The sequence below is a fragment of the Schistocerca nitens genome, chromosome 5 (assembly GCF_023898315.1).
Source record: "Schistocerca nitens isolate TAMUIC-IGC-003100 chromosome 5, iqSchNite1.1, whole genome shotgun sequence".
NCBI classification, from domain to species: Eukaryota; Metazoa; Arthropoda; class Insecta; order Orthoptera; family Acrididae; genus Schistocerca; species Schistocerca nitens.
The window spans coordinates 372,709,006-372,729,706 of NC_064618.1; the positions used below are offsets into that span (position 1 = coordinate 372,709,006).

Genomic DNA, 20,701 nt, shown 5'->3' on the forward strand with positions numbered 1-20,701 from the left:
AAATATACAGCCATTTACGTCACGTACTTTGATACTCGAAAATGCACTCGTCAAAACATATAGGATGCTTCCCATTGATCTAGAATCCTGAAATTTTGGCAAGAAGCAAGGTTTCATAGTAATGTAAAGGAAAAAATCTGAAAATTGTTAATTTTTAATAATGTAACATGAAAAAACATTTTTTGTTATTTTTTATCCATGAGTGTGTTCGTTCTATCTGCCTGTTAATTTTCTCTAGAATAGTTTGAAATGTCAAGTTCAAATTCATGCCACATTCATGTATGTCCCTTGGTGGTGTAAAAAGTTTTATCTTCCAAGTCAGTGCAATAAAAGATTCGGCTATTTATGTCACGTGTTCTGATTACCCACAAACTCATTCATCAAAACCTATAGAGTACTTCCTGTTGACCTACAATCATAAAATTCAACCAGAAGCAAGGTTTTACAGTACAAGTGAAGTAAAAAATATGAAACATCTTAAATTATAATTATTTCACATAAAAATATGTTTTACCATTTGCTCATACATTGCACTCATCATCCATAAAAAGTGTAATAGACGAACTTTACTGCATGCAAATATAAAATGTAAGTTGTAGTCATGTTTTAGTAATTAAATAAAAAATATTTTATTAAGAAATTCTTCCAATCCATTTGTGGCATACAGCAAACCAGTGCTTAACAGTATTGGTTAAAAACAGTCTCAGTTGCAAAATAATAATAATAATAATAATAATAATAATAATAATAATAATAATTGCAACCAAGACTGTTTTTAACCAATAATGTTTTATTATATCTTCTCTCTCTACACATATAATCTGAAGTCACCTGCTCACTTCTTTCTTTATGTTGGGTCTACATCTACATCTACATTTATACTCCGCAAACCACCCAACGGTATGTGTCGGAGGACACTGAGAAACTACTGTAGAGATTTTGATAAGGTCTTGGAATTCCTGGGACCAATATCTTTCCAGTATTGATATTGACAATAGACACAAACTGTTGAGGTTCTCAATTCTCAGGATGGATGGATATTATTGAATCACTTCTTACGCATTTTTGCCTCTGGTCATCATTAAAGAATTGTACAGCAATAACAATAAAGTATCATAAGTTCAAATATACCATGAACCAAAATCGATACAAAGTAGTTCAGTGTAATTACTGATACTAATCATAACCTTAAGCTGAAAGAATAAAGCAAGCGTTGTCTAATAAGAAAGTAGTTTTGTGTCTGAGGTGGCACTGTTGGACTCTTCATCGAAGAAACTGATGTGACCTCAAGATGAATGTCAAATGCATATTCAAGTGGCTACACAATTCAAAATGTTAAAAGTAATCCATAGGTGTACTGCCAGTTGCTGCCCTTTGAACACCATGAGCGAACAATACACCCATGGATTATTTTGTTATAAATCATGCTGGGAGAAATTGAATTAAGGACGTGGTGATTGAGCATGATACAGTAATTGTAATAATTTGGTGTGGCTTGAATTATTTGCTGTTGTGGAAACTGGAAAGGGGAGGCACATATGAAAAAAGATTGCTTTTGTAATGTAGTAATTTTGGCAACATTCTAAAAATCCAGCCTTATTGCATTTTGTACATTCGTGAGGTGTAGACAAAGAGTTTTTCATGGTATAAACGTCTGAAATACAAATTCTATCATAAAAAACCACTTTTACAAAATCTCTCATCCTCTACAATGGATAATTTTAATCCTGTTTCCCAGTATACTGTTAGTTCTTCTAAATCTGATGAACCAGTGTATGTAGCTTGCTCATCTCAGAATGCTTTGAAGCCTGTCTCACATAGATTAAGATTCACTGTAAGCCTACTTGCGGGCTAGCATGACCCCTGAGTGGACTCCATTGATTGTTAGGTTGCTTCCCTGCAAGGAGCTTTGCATGTTTTCGTGTGATATCATTAGTGCTATTTCTCTTGCACAGTTTTCTGAATGAATGCTACCTGCTGTGGCCAAACAGGATTCCTGTCAATGTCTCCTGTCACAGCTTAGAAGGTGGGGGCCTGCCACAAGTGCACTTGTGCTAGTGACATGCTTGGCTGTAACCTAATTTCAAAGTACCTTTAATTACTGCAGATACCACCACGGTGAAGCAGAGAGAGCATTATTTTTTTTTTAATTGATGCACTTATGGAAGATTGTTTCTATATGCTGAAAAAATTTCAGTTCTTACAAACATCTGTGCTGGAAATGCGACATTTTGCAATGAGACTACTTGCAGGTGATCTTACACAGTGTGACTGCATTGACATTACGCTTTGTGAAATAGACTTGAGTGGTTCCAGTGAATAGTTAGCAGCCTTCTTGCACTTGCAATTGGAGCGTGGATCTTTCTCTTTAAACTCAGTTATTGTATACCTGTAAGTTATGTACTACTGTTTTTTTGATGCAGCTAATTTTTGTATATGAAATAAGAACCTGTGCAACCTGTTAATTGTGTAAAGGCAGTAATTTCCATTGAACTTGATAGAAGCTGTACATGATCCTTTGACATGTTATGTATACTAACATCAAGTGCAAAATTTTTATAGCAGGGTCAGCTGGTAAAAAATTTATCTAATATTATGCATAACTGACTTTTTTTATTTGTACCTGTTGTTATTATCATTATTATTATTATTATTATTGACAAACATAGCTGCAATTCATTAACTTTTGTTGAGGCTATCTGTGACCATTGAGTAGTCAACATCAACACCAAAATGGGGAAAAAAAACAGCAGTTTCGGTGGAAAAATGCCTATATACTAGGCATATAAATATATTTTTACACATTCAGATGTGCAGTTCAAGAGGTTCAGTTCAAGATCAACAGTAGTGTCCCCTTTTTATATGTGTACAGTTTATTTCTAATTTCTCTGTTCCATAAATAAAAATTAAGTTCTGTTGGTTTTTTGATTTTCAGTGGGAAGAGTGCCCATACAATACACCCTGTTGTCTTCACTTAAAATTTATCTCTCCTCGATATGATATTTCCTTATCTCCAGCGGGGATACGACTTCCTCAAATCCTGCCCTGAAATGAGATCCATCCTTCATGAAATCCTCCCCACTCCACCAAGAGTGTCTTTCCGCCGTCCACCTAACTTTCGTAACCTCTTAGTTCATCCCTATGAAATCCCCAAACCACCTTCCATACCCTCTGGCTCCTACCCTTGTAACCGCCCTCGGTGTAAAACCTGTCCCATGCACCCTCCCACCACCACCTACTCCAGTCCTGTAACCCGGAAGGTGTACGCGATCAAAGGCAGAGCCACGTGTGAAAGCACCCACGTGATTTACCAACTTACCTGCCTACACTGTGAAGCTTTCTATGTGGGAATGACCAGCAACAAACTGTCCATTCCCATGAATGGACACAGGCAGACAGTGTTTGTTGGTAATGAGGATCGCCCTGTGGCTAAACATGCCTTGGTGCACGGCCAGCACATCATGGCACAGTGTTACACCATCCGGGTTATCTGGATACTTCCCACCAACACCAACCTATCCGAACTCCGGAGATGGGAACTTGCCCTTCAGTATATCCTCTCTTCTCGTTATCCGCCAGGCCTCAACCTCTGCTAATTTTAAGTTGCCGCCGCTCATACCTCACCTGTCTTTCAACATCATCTTTGCCTCTGTACTTCCGCCTCGACTGACATCTCTGCCCAAACTCTTTGCCTTTACAAATGTCTGCTTGTGTCTGTGTATGTGCGGATGGATGTGTGTGTGTGTGTGTTGTGTGTTGTGTGTGTGTGTGTGTGTGTGTGTGTGTGTGTGTGTGTGCGCACGAGTGTATACCTGTCCTTTTTTCCCCTTAGGTAAGTCTTTCCGCTCCCGGGATTAGAATGACTCCTTACCCTCTCCCTTAAAACCCACATCCTTTCGTCTTTCCCTCTCCTTCCCTCTTTCCTGGTGAAGCAACCGTTGGTCGCGAAAGCTTGAATTTTGTGTGTATGTTTGTGTGTCTATCGACCTGCCAGCACTTTCGTTTGGCAAGTCACATCATCTTTGTTTTTAGATATATTTTTCCCACGTGGAATGTTTCCCTGTATTATATTCAAATAATATGTATGGGTAGTTATATGAATAATAAAGAAACTCGTTCTCTTCACACTAACATGGGGCACTAAGGAAACAATTGACAGAAGATCTAAAATATGGAAGGGATATTGTTCAGTCTTATTTACATGTTTTTGGAACATACAAAGTCACTGATGGTATTGAGAAACTAGTTTATGGCCCAGCTGCTAACTGCAGAAATCTGAAGCATCAAAGATGCTCTGCATATCATGTGGGAATTCTGTCTTTTATTGACAATTTTGTTTTTCGCTGTGAATAGTCGTCTTTTCTTTCTGTCACCTTTGCCCCAACTCATTGTTTACTTCTCACTGTAGCATCAATTAGGAAAGTTACAGTGTTTTAGATTCTTCTGAGTTCTTTCAATATTCCATCAGGTATTTTTCCCTATTGTTGTAACACTACGTCAGAAGGCTGATTTTATTATAGTTGTGAGAAACGTAATTAGGAAACTATTGCTAACATTAACAACAACACAATTTAAAAACAAAAAGTTATTACATAGATTCTGAAACTGTTTATGTAAGATAATGAGGGTATTATTTCAGCCTTGTACCCCACTTCATAATTTTCTTTCTTTATTTTTTCCTGCATTTCAAGTAAGAAACTAGAAATATTTACTCATTTTACTAAGGTTTTTGAAGCTCCTCTTCTCGTTTTTCAGTGTTTGTGATTTAAAAACTGAGTTATTTTGGGAATCGGCCCTATGCAAACACAATTACTTTATTTTTATATTTCCCCAGACATGTTTTGACACCAACGAGTCATCTTCTGTGGGTTAAATTTTTATTTTCTATAAAATATAATATCACATGTGTAATAATTTAACTACTGTAGACCTAAGTAATACAATATTTGCAATTTGTTTTGTTTTGTTTAGACACTCACCTTAAAATTACATCACTATGTGAACTGTATTATTAAACATCGATTTTAGTGCTCGTTTTTGTCATTTCTTTCACAGCATGTCATTTGCAAACTATACACGAAGAAAAATTATTGCGTATTTGTAGAGAGCTATTTCGAGGTTAGATGTTATGTACATTTCTATACTTACATTTTCTGTCCTGTTTCCTGTCCCTGGTCGGTGTCTCAATCAGCCACTATTTAGTGCATTGCTTTCACTCAGTTCTTCATAAATTTCCACTCACTACTTCACCTCACATGCACTTATACAAAATGTAGCGAAATGTGATCTGAGCAGACACTTCTAGCAATACACTCAGTGAGATGTGTCATGTTATTGTCGTTGCTTACTTGTTCATTGTTGGTCTTGTGTTGAATGTGTGTGTGTGTGTGTGTGGGGGGGGGGGGTAGTTCTCCTCTGTTGTGAGTTTTTGATAGAGACTGTTGCTATCTCTTAGGATCTTAAGATCAGTCTCCATGTTTTTTGGGTGGTGGTTTTCTTGAATTAGATGGTCTGCAAAATTGGAGTGTGTACTATCACTTCTTAGGGCTCTGAGGTGTTTGGAGTATGTCATTTTGAAATTTCTGTATGTTTGGCCTATGTAGACCGACTGGCATGAACTGCAGTTAACTGATATATTCCAGCTTTGGAGAATTTGTCTGCAGAGGTGTTCTTAGATCTTAGATTCTTCTGTACTGTGTTATTTGTGTGGAATGATATTTGTAGCCCTTGTTTCTTCAGTATGTTTCCCACCCTGTGTACGTTTTTGTTGCTGCTGTATGTAAGTGTGTGCCATGCTGTACTCTTTGTAGGGTGTTCCTGGTATCCGGTGTTTATCTGGAGCTTGTGTTCTTGGTTCTCTGTTGTGGCTGCTGATTTGTTGATGATTTTGTTCTCTTTTAATTTTTTTTTTTAATTTTGTTTTTCAGTTTGTTTTATCATTTGTGTGTTGTACCCATTATCTCCGGCTATTTGGTGTATTGTATTTAGTTCCTGTGTGTAGATGAGTTTGTCCAGTGGAGTTCTGTTGAGTCTGTGTAGCACGTGTATGAAACTTGAGAGTTTGTGGGTGGTTGGAGTTGATATCAATGGTTGTACTTGTGGCTGTAGATTTCCTGAAAATTCCAAAATTGTGTTAGTTGTTGATTCTGTGTATAGAAACTCCAAGCTTGTCAGTTTTGGAATTTATATTTTGTTGTTTTGGTGATGTGCACTCTGTAATAGGTGAGCCAGTTAGTGTTCTAATTAGGAACACAAGGAAACATATGACCATAAAAGAGATACAAACAAGAGGACAATGAATGTAGTTCACACGTCTCAAACACCCTTAACAACTGAGGCTATTCATGCCTTTATAAAGGCACTATACATATTAGGTGTACCTGGTGTAGTGCTGCGGATGCACGGCAGACCTGATGATTGTGGTAAGTGACCAGGCTGCCCTGATGACCTCCTTGATTAGTTGCAAGTGTGCCATTTGAAAGTCAGCATGCATTATGCTTGTCATAGTGGCCCGATTTGTGTCTGCTGTGGGTGGTTGGTGTAGTAACCGGTTGATTACTACACTCCTCCTTCCTTGCGGGGGGAAAAGATCAGACATTGCCATATACAATACTGTGACTGAAGAAGCACCCGTGTCATCCCTGACGGTGTTGGCCGCAGCTAAAGGTGCGAGAAGTTTCTGATTTGCCTGGATCAGCGCATATAGACAAACTAGAATGGAAGCCATGCTGCCCGTAGACCATGGGGGTGATCAGTGGACAGGACCGACGACGGAGCGCGAGGCACCTGGATGTCGGACGACGGGCACTGACATGAACAGCAAAGAGGGCAGACTGGTGTGGAGAGCCTGTGATGATGGAGACCCATCTTCTGTCCCCATTGACAGTGCCACCTCCTCAGCAGAATGGGAGGCACTGGCACCAACTGTAAGAAGCAAACCTGTCATCAGTGGTAATGAGGCCCTGAATGCTGAGGTAAGTGGTCATGATCAGGTCTGCTTGACCCCTGGAGTGGCCAGGAGTGACGGAGAATGAGGCACCAGCCAGTGGGAAGGCACAAGTTTGTCTATGGTGTGAACTGTGAAGACCCAGTGACCGTGCTGGCTATGAGGAATTGACAGAATCCAGTGAGGGTGCCATCCAAATCTCATGACCCAGACTGGTGTGCTGGGTGCAATCATCGATGAAACAGGCACCAGGGGGGACTGCTGAATGGCAGCAAGAGGTTGAGCAGTGTCCACAGTTGACGGTCATGCAGAGATTGTGAGAGGTCCCTCGGCCTGGAAATCTTCTACGTGCTTACGCGTTTGTGTCTTAAACATTCGGACAAGGCATCCCACCTCGTAGTTCGACTGTGGTTAGAAGGGAGGCACTATGAAGTGGCAAATGCCGTTGCATTTACACAACTCTTTGAAGATTGTGCCACAAACTGAGGACCATTGTCCAGAACCAGGGTGCAAAGCAAGCCTTCCATGGAGAATACGTCCAGCAGGTCTTGACGGTTGCTTCTGCTGTCATTGACAGAAAGGAAATGATGAAACAAAAATGAGAAAAAGCACCAATTGTTGATAACCAGAAAGTGTTTAAAAAAGGACCAGCAAAATCACTGTGGATTCTTTCCCAAGGCTGTATAGGTGCTGACCATGGGGGAAAGGCATGCATGGTGCCACCAGCTTACCCGAACACTTGTGACAGGCCATGACAATGTGTTCCACCTTCCGATCGATGCCTGGCCAAAACATATGGTGGCAAGCCCACATTTTTGTGCAAGAGATCCCCCAGTGACCCCGATAGACATCTGCGTCGACCACGCAAAATGCCATAAAATGTAGGCAAAGCCATTTCTCATCAGTGTCCCAGTCTTCTGCAGATTCGTCATGGGGGACAACAGCAGCAGGTGAACAACCGACAGCTGAGCCCATGTCAAAGTAACCAACAACTGTTCCAACGTGTCCATATGCATCTGTGGCTGTTGCAGAAGTGGTAGGAGTAAAGCCTCCATGGAAGAGTCAAACGGCAGAAAATCCACAGAATCCAAAACATTTGAAAATTCAACCCTCAAGGTCACTACTTGTTCTAACTAGACTACAAGGAATCAGATGGCTGTAAAAAAGAGATGCAATGTATTGGTCACAGAGTGACATCAATACAAGGAAAATAGTTTACAAAAGAACAAGTGAAAGCAAATCATAAAAATAATAAAATTATTAAAAATGTGTGAATAAGAATTAGAAATAAAATATTTTAACCAATTAATTGAATAAAAATAAAGATCACAGTCATTTTGATAAAGATTTAAAAATTACAGTTTCAGAGCACCTGATGAGATTTAAACCCTCAGCCATCTGCATGTGAGAAATCTACGTATCATTATGCTGTGCCACCAGTCACAGTATTGCTATGCAGTCAATCTCTGGAAAATCTCTCTTGCCCAAACTCCTTGAAGAGCAAGAAATTTTATCATACATTGCACAGTGGACGTGTGCACCTGTTGCTGTGACACTGTGAGCGTTACTGACGAAGGTGTTCAAAGTACGTAATGCCCAACTCTCCCCATCCCTAATGGCCCCATCCAATAACACTAGACATTCAGATCCTGTACTATCATCAGTTGATGCTTAGAAACAAAAATCCCATTTATATTTGATTCATCTTCGTACCAATCTTTCCATTTTTCTGGAAAGAAAAAAAAACTCGTTTCAGTATTTTTCATCCACTAGCTGTATTGGTCATAGCATGGTTGGCCTGTAAAGCAGGCACTGAATCAGTGTTATTGGATGGGGCCATTAGGGATGGGGAGAGCTGGGCATTGCCAGAACAGAGGCGGGTAGTGTGTGGAAACTCAGGAGGTGGTGGGGAGTTGTTGATGGCTGCAGTGGGGTCTGGGTTGTTTACTGGGGCTCTGAGATGATGTAGCTCCCACCACACTCACAGGACTCATCTTCAGCCATGAGGACCCACTTCCTGAGGTTTGCCTTGCACCGTGACACTCACGCCCTCAACTGGTTTTTGTGCCTTCCTCTCACATAAGCTAGGTGAAAGCCCACAGCAAGTTTCTTTTTTTATGTTCTCCCGTACCATTCTAGTTAATGTATTTTGCATAGTTCTGTTTGGGGAGATCCAGGTGCTGATGGAGTTATTGATATGTGCATGAATATCATCACTGATATCAACCTAGGCATTTGGGGTTCATATCCTAACAGAGGGTGTCTGGAATCAATTTCGTGCTTCATTTTCTCCATTTCTGCAACCATTTTTCTGTGGATGTCAGATAGTGTTGTACCCATAATCTGATAAATTTTGGTGGCAGGAGTTGGTCATAGGCAGCTAGTCACAATGCTCCCAGTCTCTTTCGATGCAATATCCACCGGTTTGGCATGTGTGGAATTTCACCAAACTGGTGCTGCATATTCTGGCAGAGAAGCATGGTGCCAGGGTAGATATACAGAGCATGTTTGGCTGTGAGCCCCAGATGGTGCCAGTAAGTTGATGGACGATGTTCTGGGCAGATACTGTTAGCTTTGTTTCTAGGCAATGATATTTGAATGTGAGACTATGATCCAACTTTCCTCCCAGGTGCTTTGGAATACTGTAGTGGTTGTTCACCACTCCAGATAATATTTACTTCATCCTGGTTTCCCAGATGGAAGATGTAGAGCTGCATCTTTCTGGGATTTTGATTTTAGGTGATAATCATCTTCAAAGGCCGCCATCAGCTTCATCTCTATTTCCTCAAAGGTTTTGCCTTGAACTGCATTTGTTATATCATCAGCATAAATAATTATTTTGCAGCAGAGGAACCACTACACTAACCCAAAGGGAGACTATTTCAGGCTCCTCTATTTGCTCATCCTATAATGCAAAGTGACAAGAAACCTTCTACTTTGCAGCAAACGATGGGTAAACTTTGTTAAACAGTAGTCATTAGTGATTGAATACAACCTTCTATTCAACTTCTTTGGTTGACAGTGTCATATGTTGCTGACAGATCTATGAGTACCACTTCTATAACTTATTGTGATTAAACATTTGGTGCCCTCATGACCAATATGACCCATTGAATCTTCTCTGTCATATGTACAAGTCCAGGCTAGAGCTTCATGCTGTAGTAAAGGTGCGACTATGAGAATTAGGCTCAGTAAGTTGAGTTCAGGATATGGGGAAGGTAACAAAGCCTGCAACTATGCAGCTGTTTTGCTGGGCTGTGACCATACATGTGTGTGTATGTACATGAAGAGTGGTTGCCATCTTCATTATTTTCTTCATTTGAGATCTGAATGTTCTGAACAACCATGCTGCTTCTGAGCCTGGTGCTGAATTAAAGGGAGCAGTGATTAGATGTGGCAAAAGAAATAGGACTCACCTGATGTGAATTGTGGGTCTTGGTCAAATATGATGTTGATTCAGACAACATACAGGAAAATGGATGAATGACACAGCAAATAACCACATAACCCCCCTTGAATGGACCACTAAAGTAGATGCGGAAGAATTCCCATGGTTAGTAGGGTGTGAGATGGGGAAGAAATGTCAGACTCTATGTAATAAGTTTTGTGCATGTTTAGGAGGCCTGGACTCATTTCATTCAACAAAATGCCTCCACATCTAGAAATTGAGGCTATAATTCATCTCAGCTGCAATTATTTTGTTAAACATACATCTAGTCAATTATTCCATATAGTTGGGAAACTCACATGACACACAGTGCCTATTCTGAATTGTGAGGCATCTGTTGCTAAGACTTAATTGTCTGACTGGCATAAACATTACCAAGCAGAGAGCAGAATTCAAATTTTTCATACCTTCAAGAATGTTGCCTGACAAAATTTGTGGCCACTGAAATTTGACCCTTTTCTCCAAAACTAATTGGTGTGATGTAATATTTGCACAGTATTTAGTATAAATTTGTCACAGTAATTCATCTTACCCAAAAGTAACAGGAAATCCTTCAAATATTTGGGCTCAGGGAGGTAGCTAGTCCTTTTATACTGGTTGATGTTGGTTCAAGACAATATTAGCTCAGCACTTGGTAGAGGTATTTGAATACCTGGTTGGAAAACACTACCCATGTTTATTACATGTTGAGCTTATAAAATAACTGCTTAAAATTGATTAGGTGTTGGTCCGAGGTAGAACAATTTACTGTAATATCATTTAGATGCAGGGGTTGGACAAAAATAGGGGAAGACCAAAACCACAATACATTACCATGCCTAATATGGTGTAGGAAACTGATTAATTCAAAGCAGTTTCCAGTAATCTCAAATGGTCCTGTATAGTTTTCAAGGGAATCTAATACCAGTCTTACTGCAAAATAGGACAAATTCCAGTAACAATGATGGAGGTGGAGAGCGATCATGCACCCTTATCTCCAAAGCAGACCACAAAGACCAAATAATACTGAGATCTGGTGAGTGCAGTGGTGAGGGACGATGTGACAATTTATCCTTGTGCTCACAAAACCAGCCCTGGACAAAGCAAGAACTCCAACCAAATTACTTTCTTCCATTGCTCCATAGTGCAGGTTTTATGGCTTCAGCACCACATTTCCCTTGTATGGGCAACTCTATTACTAATGAGTAGTTTGGGAATTCCAGCTTGCATTGCAATTCCCTGCCTGTGGAGCTCCATTTGTATTGTTTTGGTGCTGACAGGATTCATAAGTGCAGTATTCAGTTCTACAGTGCCTTTTGCACCTATCATCCTCGTATTTTTGGTCAAAATCCTTGTCGACGACCATCCATCATGATCATTCAGCACATACTTTTGTTCACATTGTGACTTAGTGGATTATGTATTTCTGCTCTCCATGTATGTTCTATAAATCTTTGCCATGGTGCCCCCCCCCCCCCCCCCCCCCGATGCACCAAGCCCTTTGGTTCCCTTGGTTATGGAAGCACCCACCATACAAGCACAAACGATTTGCCCATACTCAAATTCACTTAGCCCCAACATTATGCATTCACAAATACATAGAACAATGTTCCGACCATAACTGACACTTGCACTGTACTGAGGACACTGCACATGTGCTGTTCACGATCAAATACAACAGCACAACCTGTAGGCTCAGCAAGCATCTGCATTTATGGTCAAGCATGCATTTCCAGTGATGTTTGATATTTTTGTCCAACACCTGTAATTCATAGCTTTGATCCACCCTGTATAAGCTGTGGTATTTCTGAAGTACTGTAGGAGCACTCACAATGCCAACAGGATATCCATTATGCTGACATAACACAAAAGGCTTACTGATTGTCATAAAATGCTTTCATTCTGCATGTTAGAGTAATTGCAGATAAGCATCAGCTCAATCTAGAACTTACTGCTCATAATTCTGTCAGTAGCTTTTTTGCATAGTAAAACGGATAAATATCTACATTCGACTGAACATTGATAGATACTTTAAAATCATCACAAATTCGACTCGTAGTGTTAAGTTTTTTAATTACAGCAATGGGTGTCACCCATGGAAATACGCAGTTACTGTCACAGCACACAATCCTGTAAACAAATGAGTTCTGCTTTAAAAATTTCCTTTACTGCAAAAGGCATGGGCCTAGCTCAGAAAACAGTGGCAAACCATATTAGGTTTCTTAATGATACTTCAAAGTTTTGTTTACAACCCTGATTAGATTCAAAGAATTTGTTACTTAAAGCAAACAAATCAGTAGATAGAACACTATTCAGTTTGATGTTAACTGAATCTTGTATTTGAAAACTATAACCAGTAAATGTGTCTGGACCAGAAAGTTTTACTCCTAAAAGCAGTACAAAAACATTTATTGGTTATACACCACATGTTTGTAGGAAATGTTGAGTGTTACTCAGCGTTTAAAGCTATAGGCTGATTTCTATACGTTACCACTCAACATTTACAAAGCCAGTCTGCCATGCCATCATGTTTCATTGTTAATCACCTTGAAAATCCATGCCCCTCTCCGAGTTGATGACTAATGAGAAAATCAGTCTGAGTCCACTTTAAGTATTGGCTGACGGATCTGGTACGATGGTGTGCAATGGGTTGCAATGCCCCACGTGAATGTCTTTGACTGATGGCAGCCGCATGTTAGTGCCCTGCAAGCACATGGCTCACCCACAGGTTCAGCATGACGTGCAATGTGTGAGACAGCATGAATACATTTAGCAAACATTGTTGGTGGAAGTTGCAGAATATGACTGAGGCTTCCTCACCAGATAACACAAGTGACTGACCACTTGGCTGCAACCATGCGGATGTCACACACATGTAGTCACTTGCACATAGGCTGCAAACTTTGTACCTGAGTATGATGAATACAGATTAGAAGTTATTATTTTTTATTCATGAACAACACACAAAAATATTTATTCTAAATATTATTCATTTAAACAAATAAAAATATTTATTTGTCATCTGTGAATAATAGACGTTACAAATAATAGATAAATATGAAATCCAGTGACATTTATTGCTCCAATTCTTTATCATTTATTATACAAATGTACTTTTTGTTGCTTTTAAATTAGTTTTCAAGAAAACTTTTTTTGCTCAAAATATCTCATCAGAAAGTTTATTTGATTTGTTACGCTTTCCCATTGCAACACATTAAAGAAAATATGTTCTACACAGCTAAAGAGCATACCGACACATATCATCTTCTGAAATCATCTTTATTTTAGGATAATGATGCAAGATTTTGTCTTCTACAAAAATTTAGAATTCATCAATTCTGCTGTAGTTTTTTTGGAAATAATTCTTCGTTACACCACATTACCTTAAACTTTCAAGTCACCATGTTTGTCATTAGCAACCACCGAATTCTTGCTCAATTAACTCATTTTGTAACCCTATAAACATAACTATATCAAGGAGACATCCATATCCATTAGTGCTAGCAATTTAAGGAAGGTGTTAAAGATGAAGAGTGCCGCATTCTCATCATTGGCTACTTACGTAGAGTACTTCTGCCTGTTTTCAGGGGGAAGGTGAGAAGTACTGGCAGATACAAGGACATTTGAATGGGAGCCACGTCAGAAGTGTAAATGCTAAGACTGTCCGCCTATAAGTATTCTTATGATTAATTTATTACACTGTAAATTGAGTGAAGTTGCAGCCAGAGATCACCTTGGACACTGCAGTGCTTTTATTCAAATAATTCTCACCTCTCCCTCATCACTATACCTCTCATTTCTGTTCTCATTGTGGTCATTAAAGTTAATATTATCAACTGTAATGAGTCCTATTAGTTAATTTGCTCAATTTACTTGAGAGTTCTTACAGCATAGCTGGATTGAAATTTTTTGTTAATTGTGAATAAAGTGGACAATTACAATCAGTTTTTGTGTCCATCAACATAAATCTGTATTATTTGCTCTGTCCAAAATATGTCTGTGTCAATGCAGTTTTAGCTGGAGACTGAATGCAAGCATTATTTCATCAGCTTTTATTCACACAAATTTAGGCCTTCACAGCTAACTCAATGACCTTCAACAACATTCAGTGTTCCATTACTACTTTACATTTAGTTATACATCGTACTCTGTAAGTGTGGTAATACTTCATGAATCTCAGCCATTCGGCATTCACTTTCTCCATGGAAAATCAATGGCTAAAGAGAAATTATAATCATAAATCTTGCCAATGCTTGCTGGTCCCATTAGTGGCACTACTTTGAGACGAAATTGTGTAGAGTTCGTTTCCCAGCAGTCAGTGAGTAAGTGCTGCATGATACCGAGTGCGGAAACAGCCAGCTGCATGCTTCTGCGTGCCAAGTGAGTGATGGGCAGTGAGCACTACTCACGCAGATTCACCAAGCACATGCAATGCTCTACCCCGTACACGTTTGTTAGACGTAAAACAAATATTATTATACTGTGGGCAGTTCCACTGGTAGCCATTGCAAAAATTTGTTTTTCCTACAATTTAGAAACTAGAATTATGATAATTGCTGTTATTATGACTTTTACTATTAGAATTTCTGTTGTCACATCACATTTTTTATTGAGGTGACATTTGAGTATTAATTTCTTAATCAGTTTATAGGCACCATTGTCTGTTAGTAAAGCAGGATTTATATGACTGGTTTACTATCTTCTAACACTAGCTTTAACTTAATGTAGCAGCTACTACATGCATCTGTGTCTTGAAATGAAATGAGTGGACAACATGTTACATAACACAGTGATGGACAATCTGTAAGTTTTTAAGAGCACAACCAGTTGATGTTGTCACTATTAGCAGGGAATAAAAATATTGTCTGAACCCAAGTATCATAGATATTACTACTGTGGCAAAACAACTGGAACTGTTGGAATTTATACTCAAAAATTTCCTTGAATCATCAAATGTCAAAAATGTAGATGCTGCCAGTGCTGTTGTAGCTACCAACAGTAGTAAGGTTGCTTCTATGCACTCCAGCAGCCCACTGCTGTTTCTGTAGTATCTCAGACTGTTGAAGTTGATCTTTTTGTTACATCAGCTGTAGTTGCCACAATTAAAAAAAAAAGAAAAACCTTCAGTATCTTCACCTGAAACTAAACTCGCCATATCACCACTGCAAACTATGCTGCATATGTCCTGACTGACATCCTCTTTGCAATATGAAATTCTCCAAGATGCTCAAGATTAAATTATCTTTCAAATTGTCCTTGTTCACTTTTATTTTTTATAAGCATATATCTGATGGTTATGAATAAAGTGCAGCTACTCATAGAGGTCCATTGTGGGCTGTAATTATTGTATTGCAATGAAACTTGGTGGATATGCTGTTGTGTTAATATGTAACCAATTTACTCGACCAAAAGAAAAGAAAAGAAAAAAAAATTGCTCAAATTTTGGACACCAAGTGCAAATCCAGCACTGTACAGCATCTCGTCAATATCTCTAGTGCTCGTGTTGAACAAACTGTGTGTGGCAGTTAATAATAAAATCAACATTATGACAGTCTCACTTGTTGGACCTTTTCTGCCCACATCCCATTCCTAATCGATTACACATGGAAACATTTCTTGCATTCACAGTGTCAGATTTGGACCAGATGGTGAAAATTGGAACTAACTTTTTCCAGCATAAATTGGTTCTACATTAACGCATTAGGGTAATTACACCCCACACCAGGCCCCTATGAGTGGCTGTACTTCCATTATAACCATCCCGTATTTTTTGATATGGTAGTTTTACTGAAAATGAGTCTGTTGCTCATTCAATGCTGTAACAGTCAAAATATTTTACCATTTATCTCCAAATTCTGGGCTGTCAGTGTCTTTCTCACTTTAAATCAGAGACATTTTCTTAGTCTATAGAATTTTGTATCCCTAACCACTAAAGTGACTGTGGTAATGAAAGCTGTCACAGAATGTATAAAAAATTTTAGAATAAAGGAAACAACTCGCCAAGCAGAAGTAACTTAAACTGTATCAAAGTTATCAATATCTGAACTGAATATGGCAGCAACCTACATAAGCACCTCACCTATTTGTACATAATGGAGCTTTTCTACTGTGTAGCTCCTTTGACAACCAGCCACACCTTACAGCATACATTGTGGTCCTCAGTCCAAAGACTCGTTTGATGCAGCTCTCCATGCTAGTATATCCTGTGCATATCTCTTCATTTCTAAATAACTACTGCAACTTGCTTACTGCATTCATCCCTTTGTCTCCCTCTATCTCCCCCACCCCCATCCCTCCCTACTCAACTACTACTTTCCTTTCATGTCCTATGAATCGTAACTGCAGTATGATTTCTGTTCAAGCTATATACGACCTTTTACTTCCTGTATGTTATACCTGCTGCCTTCAGAATTTCAATGAGCTTATTCTAGTCAGAACTGTCAAAAGCTTTCTCTAAATCTACAAACATTATAAACATAGGATTGCCTTTCATTATCCTATCTTCTAGAATAAATCATAGGGTCAGTATTACCTTGCATGTTCCTACATTCCTCTGGAACATTAATTGATCTTCCCCATGGTTGATGACTTCTATCAGTTTTTCCATTCTTCTGTAAGTATTTCATCTTAATTTTTTTCCAACTGTGACTTATTGAAGTGATAGCTTAATAATATTCACAATCAACACCCTTGGAACTGGAATTTTATTACTTTCTTCATGAAGTCTGAAGATATTTTACCTGTGTCTCATATCTTGCATATGAGGTGGAATAGTTTTGTATGGCTGGCTCTCCCAGGGATATTGATAATTCTGAGGGAGTGTCATCTACTCAGATTGTAAACGTCACAGTTATTGTCATGAGGGTGTATATTACTACTGTCAGTATGCCAAGAACAACAGCGATCTGCAACTTTTGCATTGTAAGCACCTAAAGTAATGATAAAGTATGGCTACTAAAATGTCTTATCTTTATCTAAAAGAATGAAGTATATAAAGAGTTCTGCGCATCCTGTACAGATACCCCATTGTGAATGTACTACCAGTTATCGCCTAGTTTATTACTCTTCAATGGCAGGAGAACTGCACTTGAGGCCAAGGTAGTATGTTCATCATACTTCAACAAAATTTAATCTCAGTGATGACAAGTATTGTAATCATCATGGTGTGGCTGACAGGATGGTAGTGAATGATTACTAGTCACTAGATCACGACTCAGTAAGTTGGAAACAGTTTTTGAAACATATGCATAAAATGCAGTTGATACTAATGTGGATGTTTAATAAATTGCACTCAGCAGTACCCCACATGATTTCTGATGAAATAAGATGAAAATATGCTTCACATTGTACATTAGTAACATCTACATGTTTAACAAGGCTTACATATGTTTAAGGTAAATTGTTATATTTTGCTTGAAGTTCATGAAAACCATTTTTGATATTAAGACCCAGCTTTTCAATGGTTTAATGAAAACTGGAATTGGTTAGACAATATTTTGTTTACAAATAAATTCAACTGCAACAAAATATATGCAATTAAATATTATTCTTGTGACCTGCAAACATATGTTGTATCTAATGAATGTGGTTGTAACAGTACTTGGTGAACAGATCAGGAAGGTATGAATATGAACAACAAATATAAAGTCTCAAATGTAGTACTGGGAATATAAAGAGAAAGATATGGAAGAACAACATTAAACACATTAAGCTCTATATCCTGTTCATAATGTATAAAAACTGAAAACAAATGAGGCCAAACAAGAACTGTAGTTATCATAAATAGAATACAAAGAAGCTTCAGAGTATGGGCACAAATTGGAAACATGAAACATAAAAATGAATGTTGACACTATTTGAGACAGAAGATGAGTATCTGCTCATAATTAGCTAAAACAGCAGCAACTGTAGTACAGCTGATGGTCATACAAATAATAAAGAAGACCTAACACACTTGTTTTTAGAAACTGGTGATTGGTGTCACTACAATACTTTTCCTATGCACACTCCTAATGCAACTTACTAATCCTGTAACTGACAAAACCTATTTCAGCAAAGACAAATGGACCATGTTATATACTAACTGGCATTATGTTCTGCTATTTGTGTCGGGGGACTCTCCACATAAGAATTTACGCTACATTACCTTACTATAATTGGCAATAAAGTTGACTATTTCATTTTTAATGACTTTTTGCCACCCTCCTCCTGCTCCACTTTTTCAAATCTGACTCTCTTAAATTATACATTCTTATAACTTCAGTTTTTCAAATCTAATACATTGCCAATGTTTTATTGTTTATATCTCTTTGATTCTACTGTCATGTCTCTCCCTTGATCAAGTGTCCCAAACGATTTTGTACCTGCATGGTCTCATTTCCTCCAGTCCATCTTTCTTTTTTGTTGGGGAGAAGAACCACTTGTTTTAAAGAGAAGCATCTGTATTAGTTTTAATTGTATGCGTCTACATCTGCTGCCACTTAATAAGCAGAAGTTTTTTCTCTCATTGTTTGCATTGTTATTTATTGCCATGCTATTTTAGTGTATATATAATGAAACATCCTGCCCTTCACCTGAAGAGATGTAGGGAAGCCACAAAAATCTAAGTCAGGATGGCTACGAGGACTTCCTGACTTCCCAAATGTGAATCCAATGTTATAACCATTGTTCTAATGTATTTATTGATTTGCTTCACATCTCTGACGTTTCTCCAGAGAGAGAGAGAGAGAGAGAGAGAGAGAGAGAGAGAGAGAGAGAGAGAATGTGTGTCTCAAGTTTGAGAATGATTGTTTGGTTCATTGGAAAGAAATGAGTGGTAAATAAAGTGACTTCTAATTATAAATGTTGTACTAGCATGTAGACTTCATTCATTATTGTCACCTATTTCCAAATTTGTATTTAAATGTCAGGTTCCTTCTTTCATCATATAACACTTTGTGGGGAGCTATCATTTTTATTTGAATTATTCTCCACATTGACAATAATTCCAGTTACTAACACAATAATTTTTGTTAGTTCTGTTTGTAATTAATTGTACTGGTATTGCAGGTACCAGGCAGAGGATAGAGATCTTGAAGCACAAATGCTTGCTAAAGGGCTTCGGCTGACACCTTTGAGAAAAGAGTCACATGTATGACTCTCCCAGCATAAGACTATGTTTTGATCAAATGCATCCAGTAATGCTCCGCAGTGCCAAAACTGCATGTAGAGATTATTTGTTTGCATGTGAACAACATTCTTGCATTTCATTTAAATGTTATGACCAAAGTTTTCTTATTGATACTTGGTTTAAATTAATGATGAAATGGCTGAAACTATTTGTTGCCACCTTCATGTATTTTATTATTGTAAATATGTCCATAAAAAGTATTTATTTTAGTTGTAGTTCATTTCAGTTAAGTTGTGAATGGAAAGTATTTGTCACTATTGATTTTGAGTAATGTACTGGAGTCCCGCTATCTTATCTGTAGTAAAATAAAAAAATAGAACCAGAGCAGTGAATTCTGACTGACACATTGTGATATTTGAAGTAAGATTTATAATGACTAACTACGAGCTTTAAATTGCAGCTATTCTTCACAAACACTGTTGGTAGCTTTAAATTATTTTTAATTATTGTGCTCTGTCCATCACATCTTTAGTATTTGTAAATGGATACATATAAAATATATTTTCTATAATTGCAACTTATATTTTTATCTTCAGTTTTGTGAATAGACGAGCTCAATACATACCGTAATTTTAATTTATACAAAGGTCTAATAGCAAAATGCTTGAGCTACAACAGGAAATATTTCCTTTGGAGTATTTTTAATAGAATTTGACGTATGTATTTTTTAAAACATTTTGTGTATGTATGGTCATGAATGGAACTGCCACTTCACTTTTCTGAAGTTACCAAGCAAGAGATTACATGTGAATGTATCATATGTCTGAATTGTTTAGATTTTTTATTTGTCGCATTGAGCAAATACAGTTTATAAAGCAATGTCAATTCATTTGGAATAAGGTGTAAAAATTACTAAAAAGACATTTTTGATGCAGAGCCTAATGTTGTATTTATATGTAAATAAAAGATATTGTTTGTATTTCGTAAGTGCAATTTGATACATATGTAACAAATAAAAATGTTGTTTAGATAGAAATACTCTTTGTATACATTTTTCAAATTATTAAAAACTTTTAACAAAGACTGGTTCATTTATGTTAGCTTTTTGTTAAGTCTGTTCAGAAGGATCATCCTAAGATGGAACAAGTAGTTGAGTGCAAGGTAAGGTTAGGGGATTCCTGAGAGGAGCACAGAAAGAAAACAAAGATGGGAATGTCTG

General features: G+C 37.9%; 1 protein-coding gene across 1 annotated transcript in view; it reads left to right on the forward strand.

Annotated features, from left to right (window-relative positions):
* Window positions 1–20,467, forward strand: part of LOC126260833 (F-actin-monooxygenase Mical) — a 556,018-nt gene extending 535,551 nt beyond the window's left edge. The window contains exon 33 of the mRNA XM_049958228.1: window positions 19,422–20,467. Within this exon, the coding sequence (XP_049814185.1) occupies window positions 19,422–19,509 (88 nt within the window). The 3' untranslated portion in view covers window positions 19,510–20,467. The remainder of the gene's footprint in view (window positions 1–19,421) is intronic.
* Window positions 20,468–20,701: the final 234 nt, after the last annotated feature.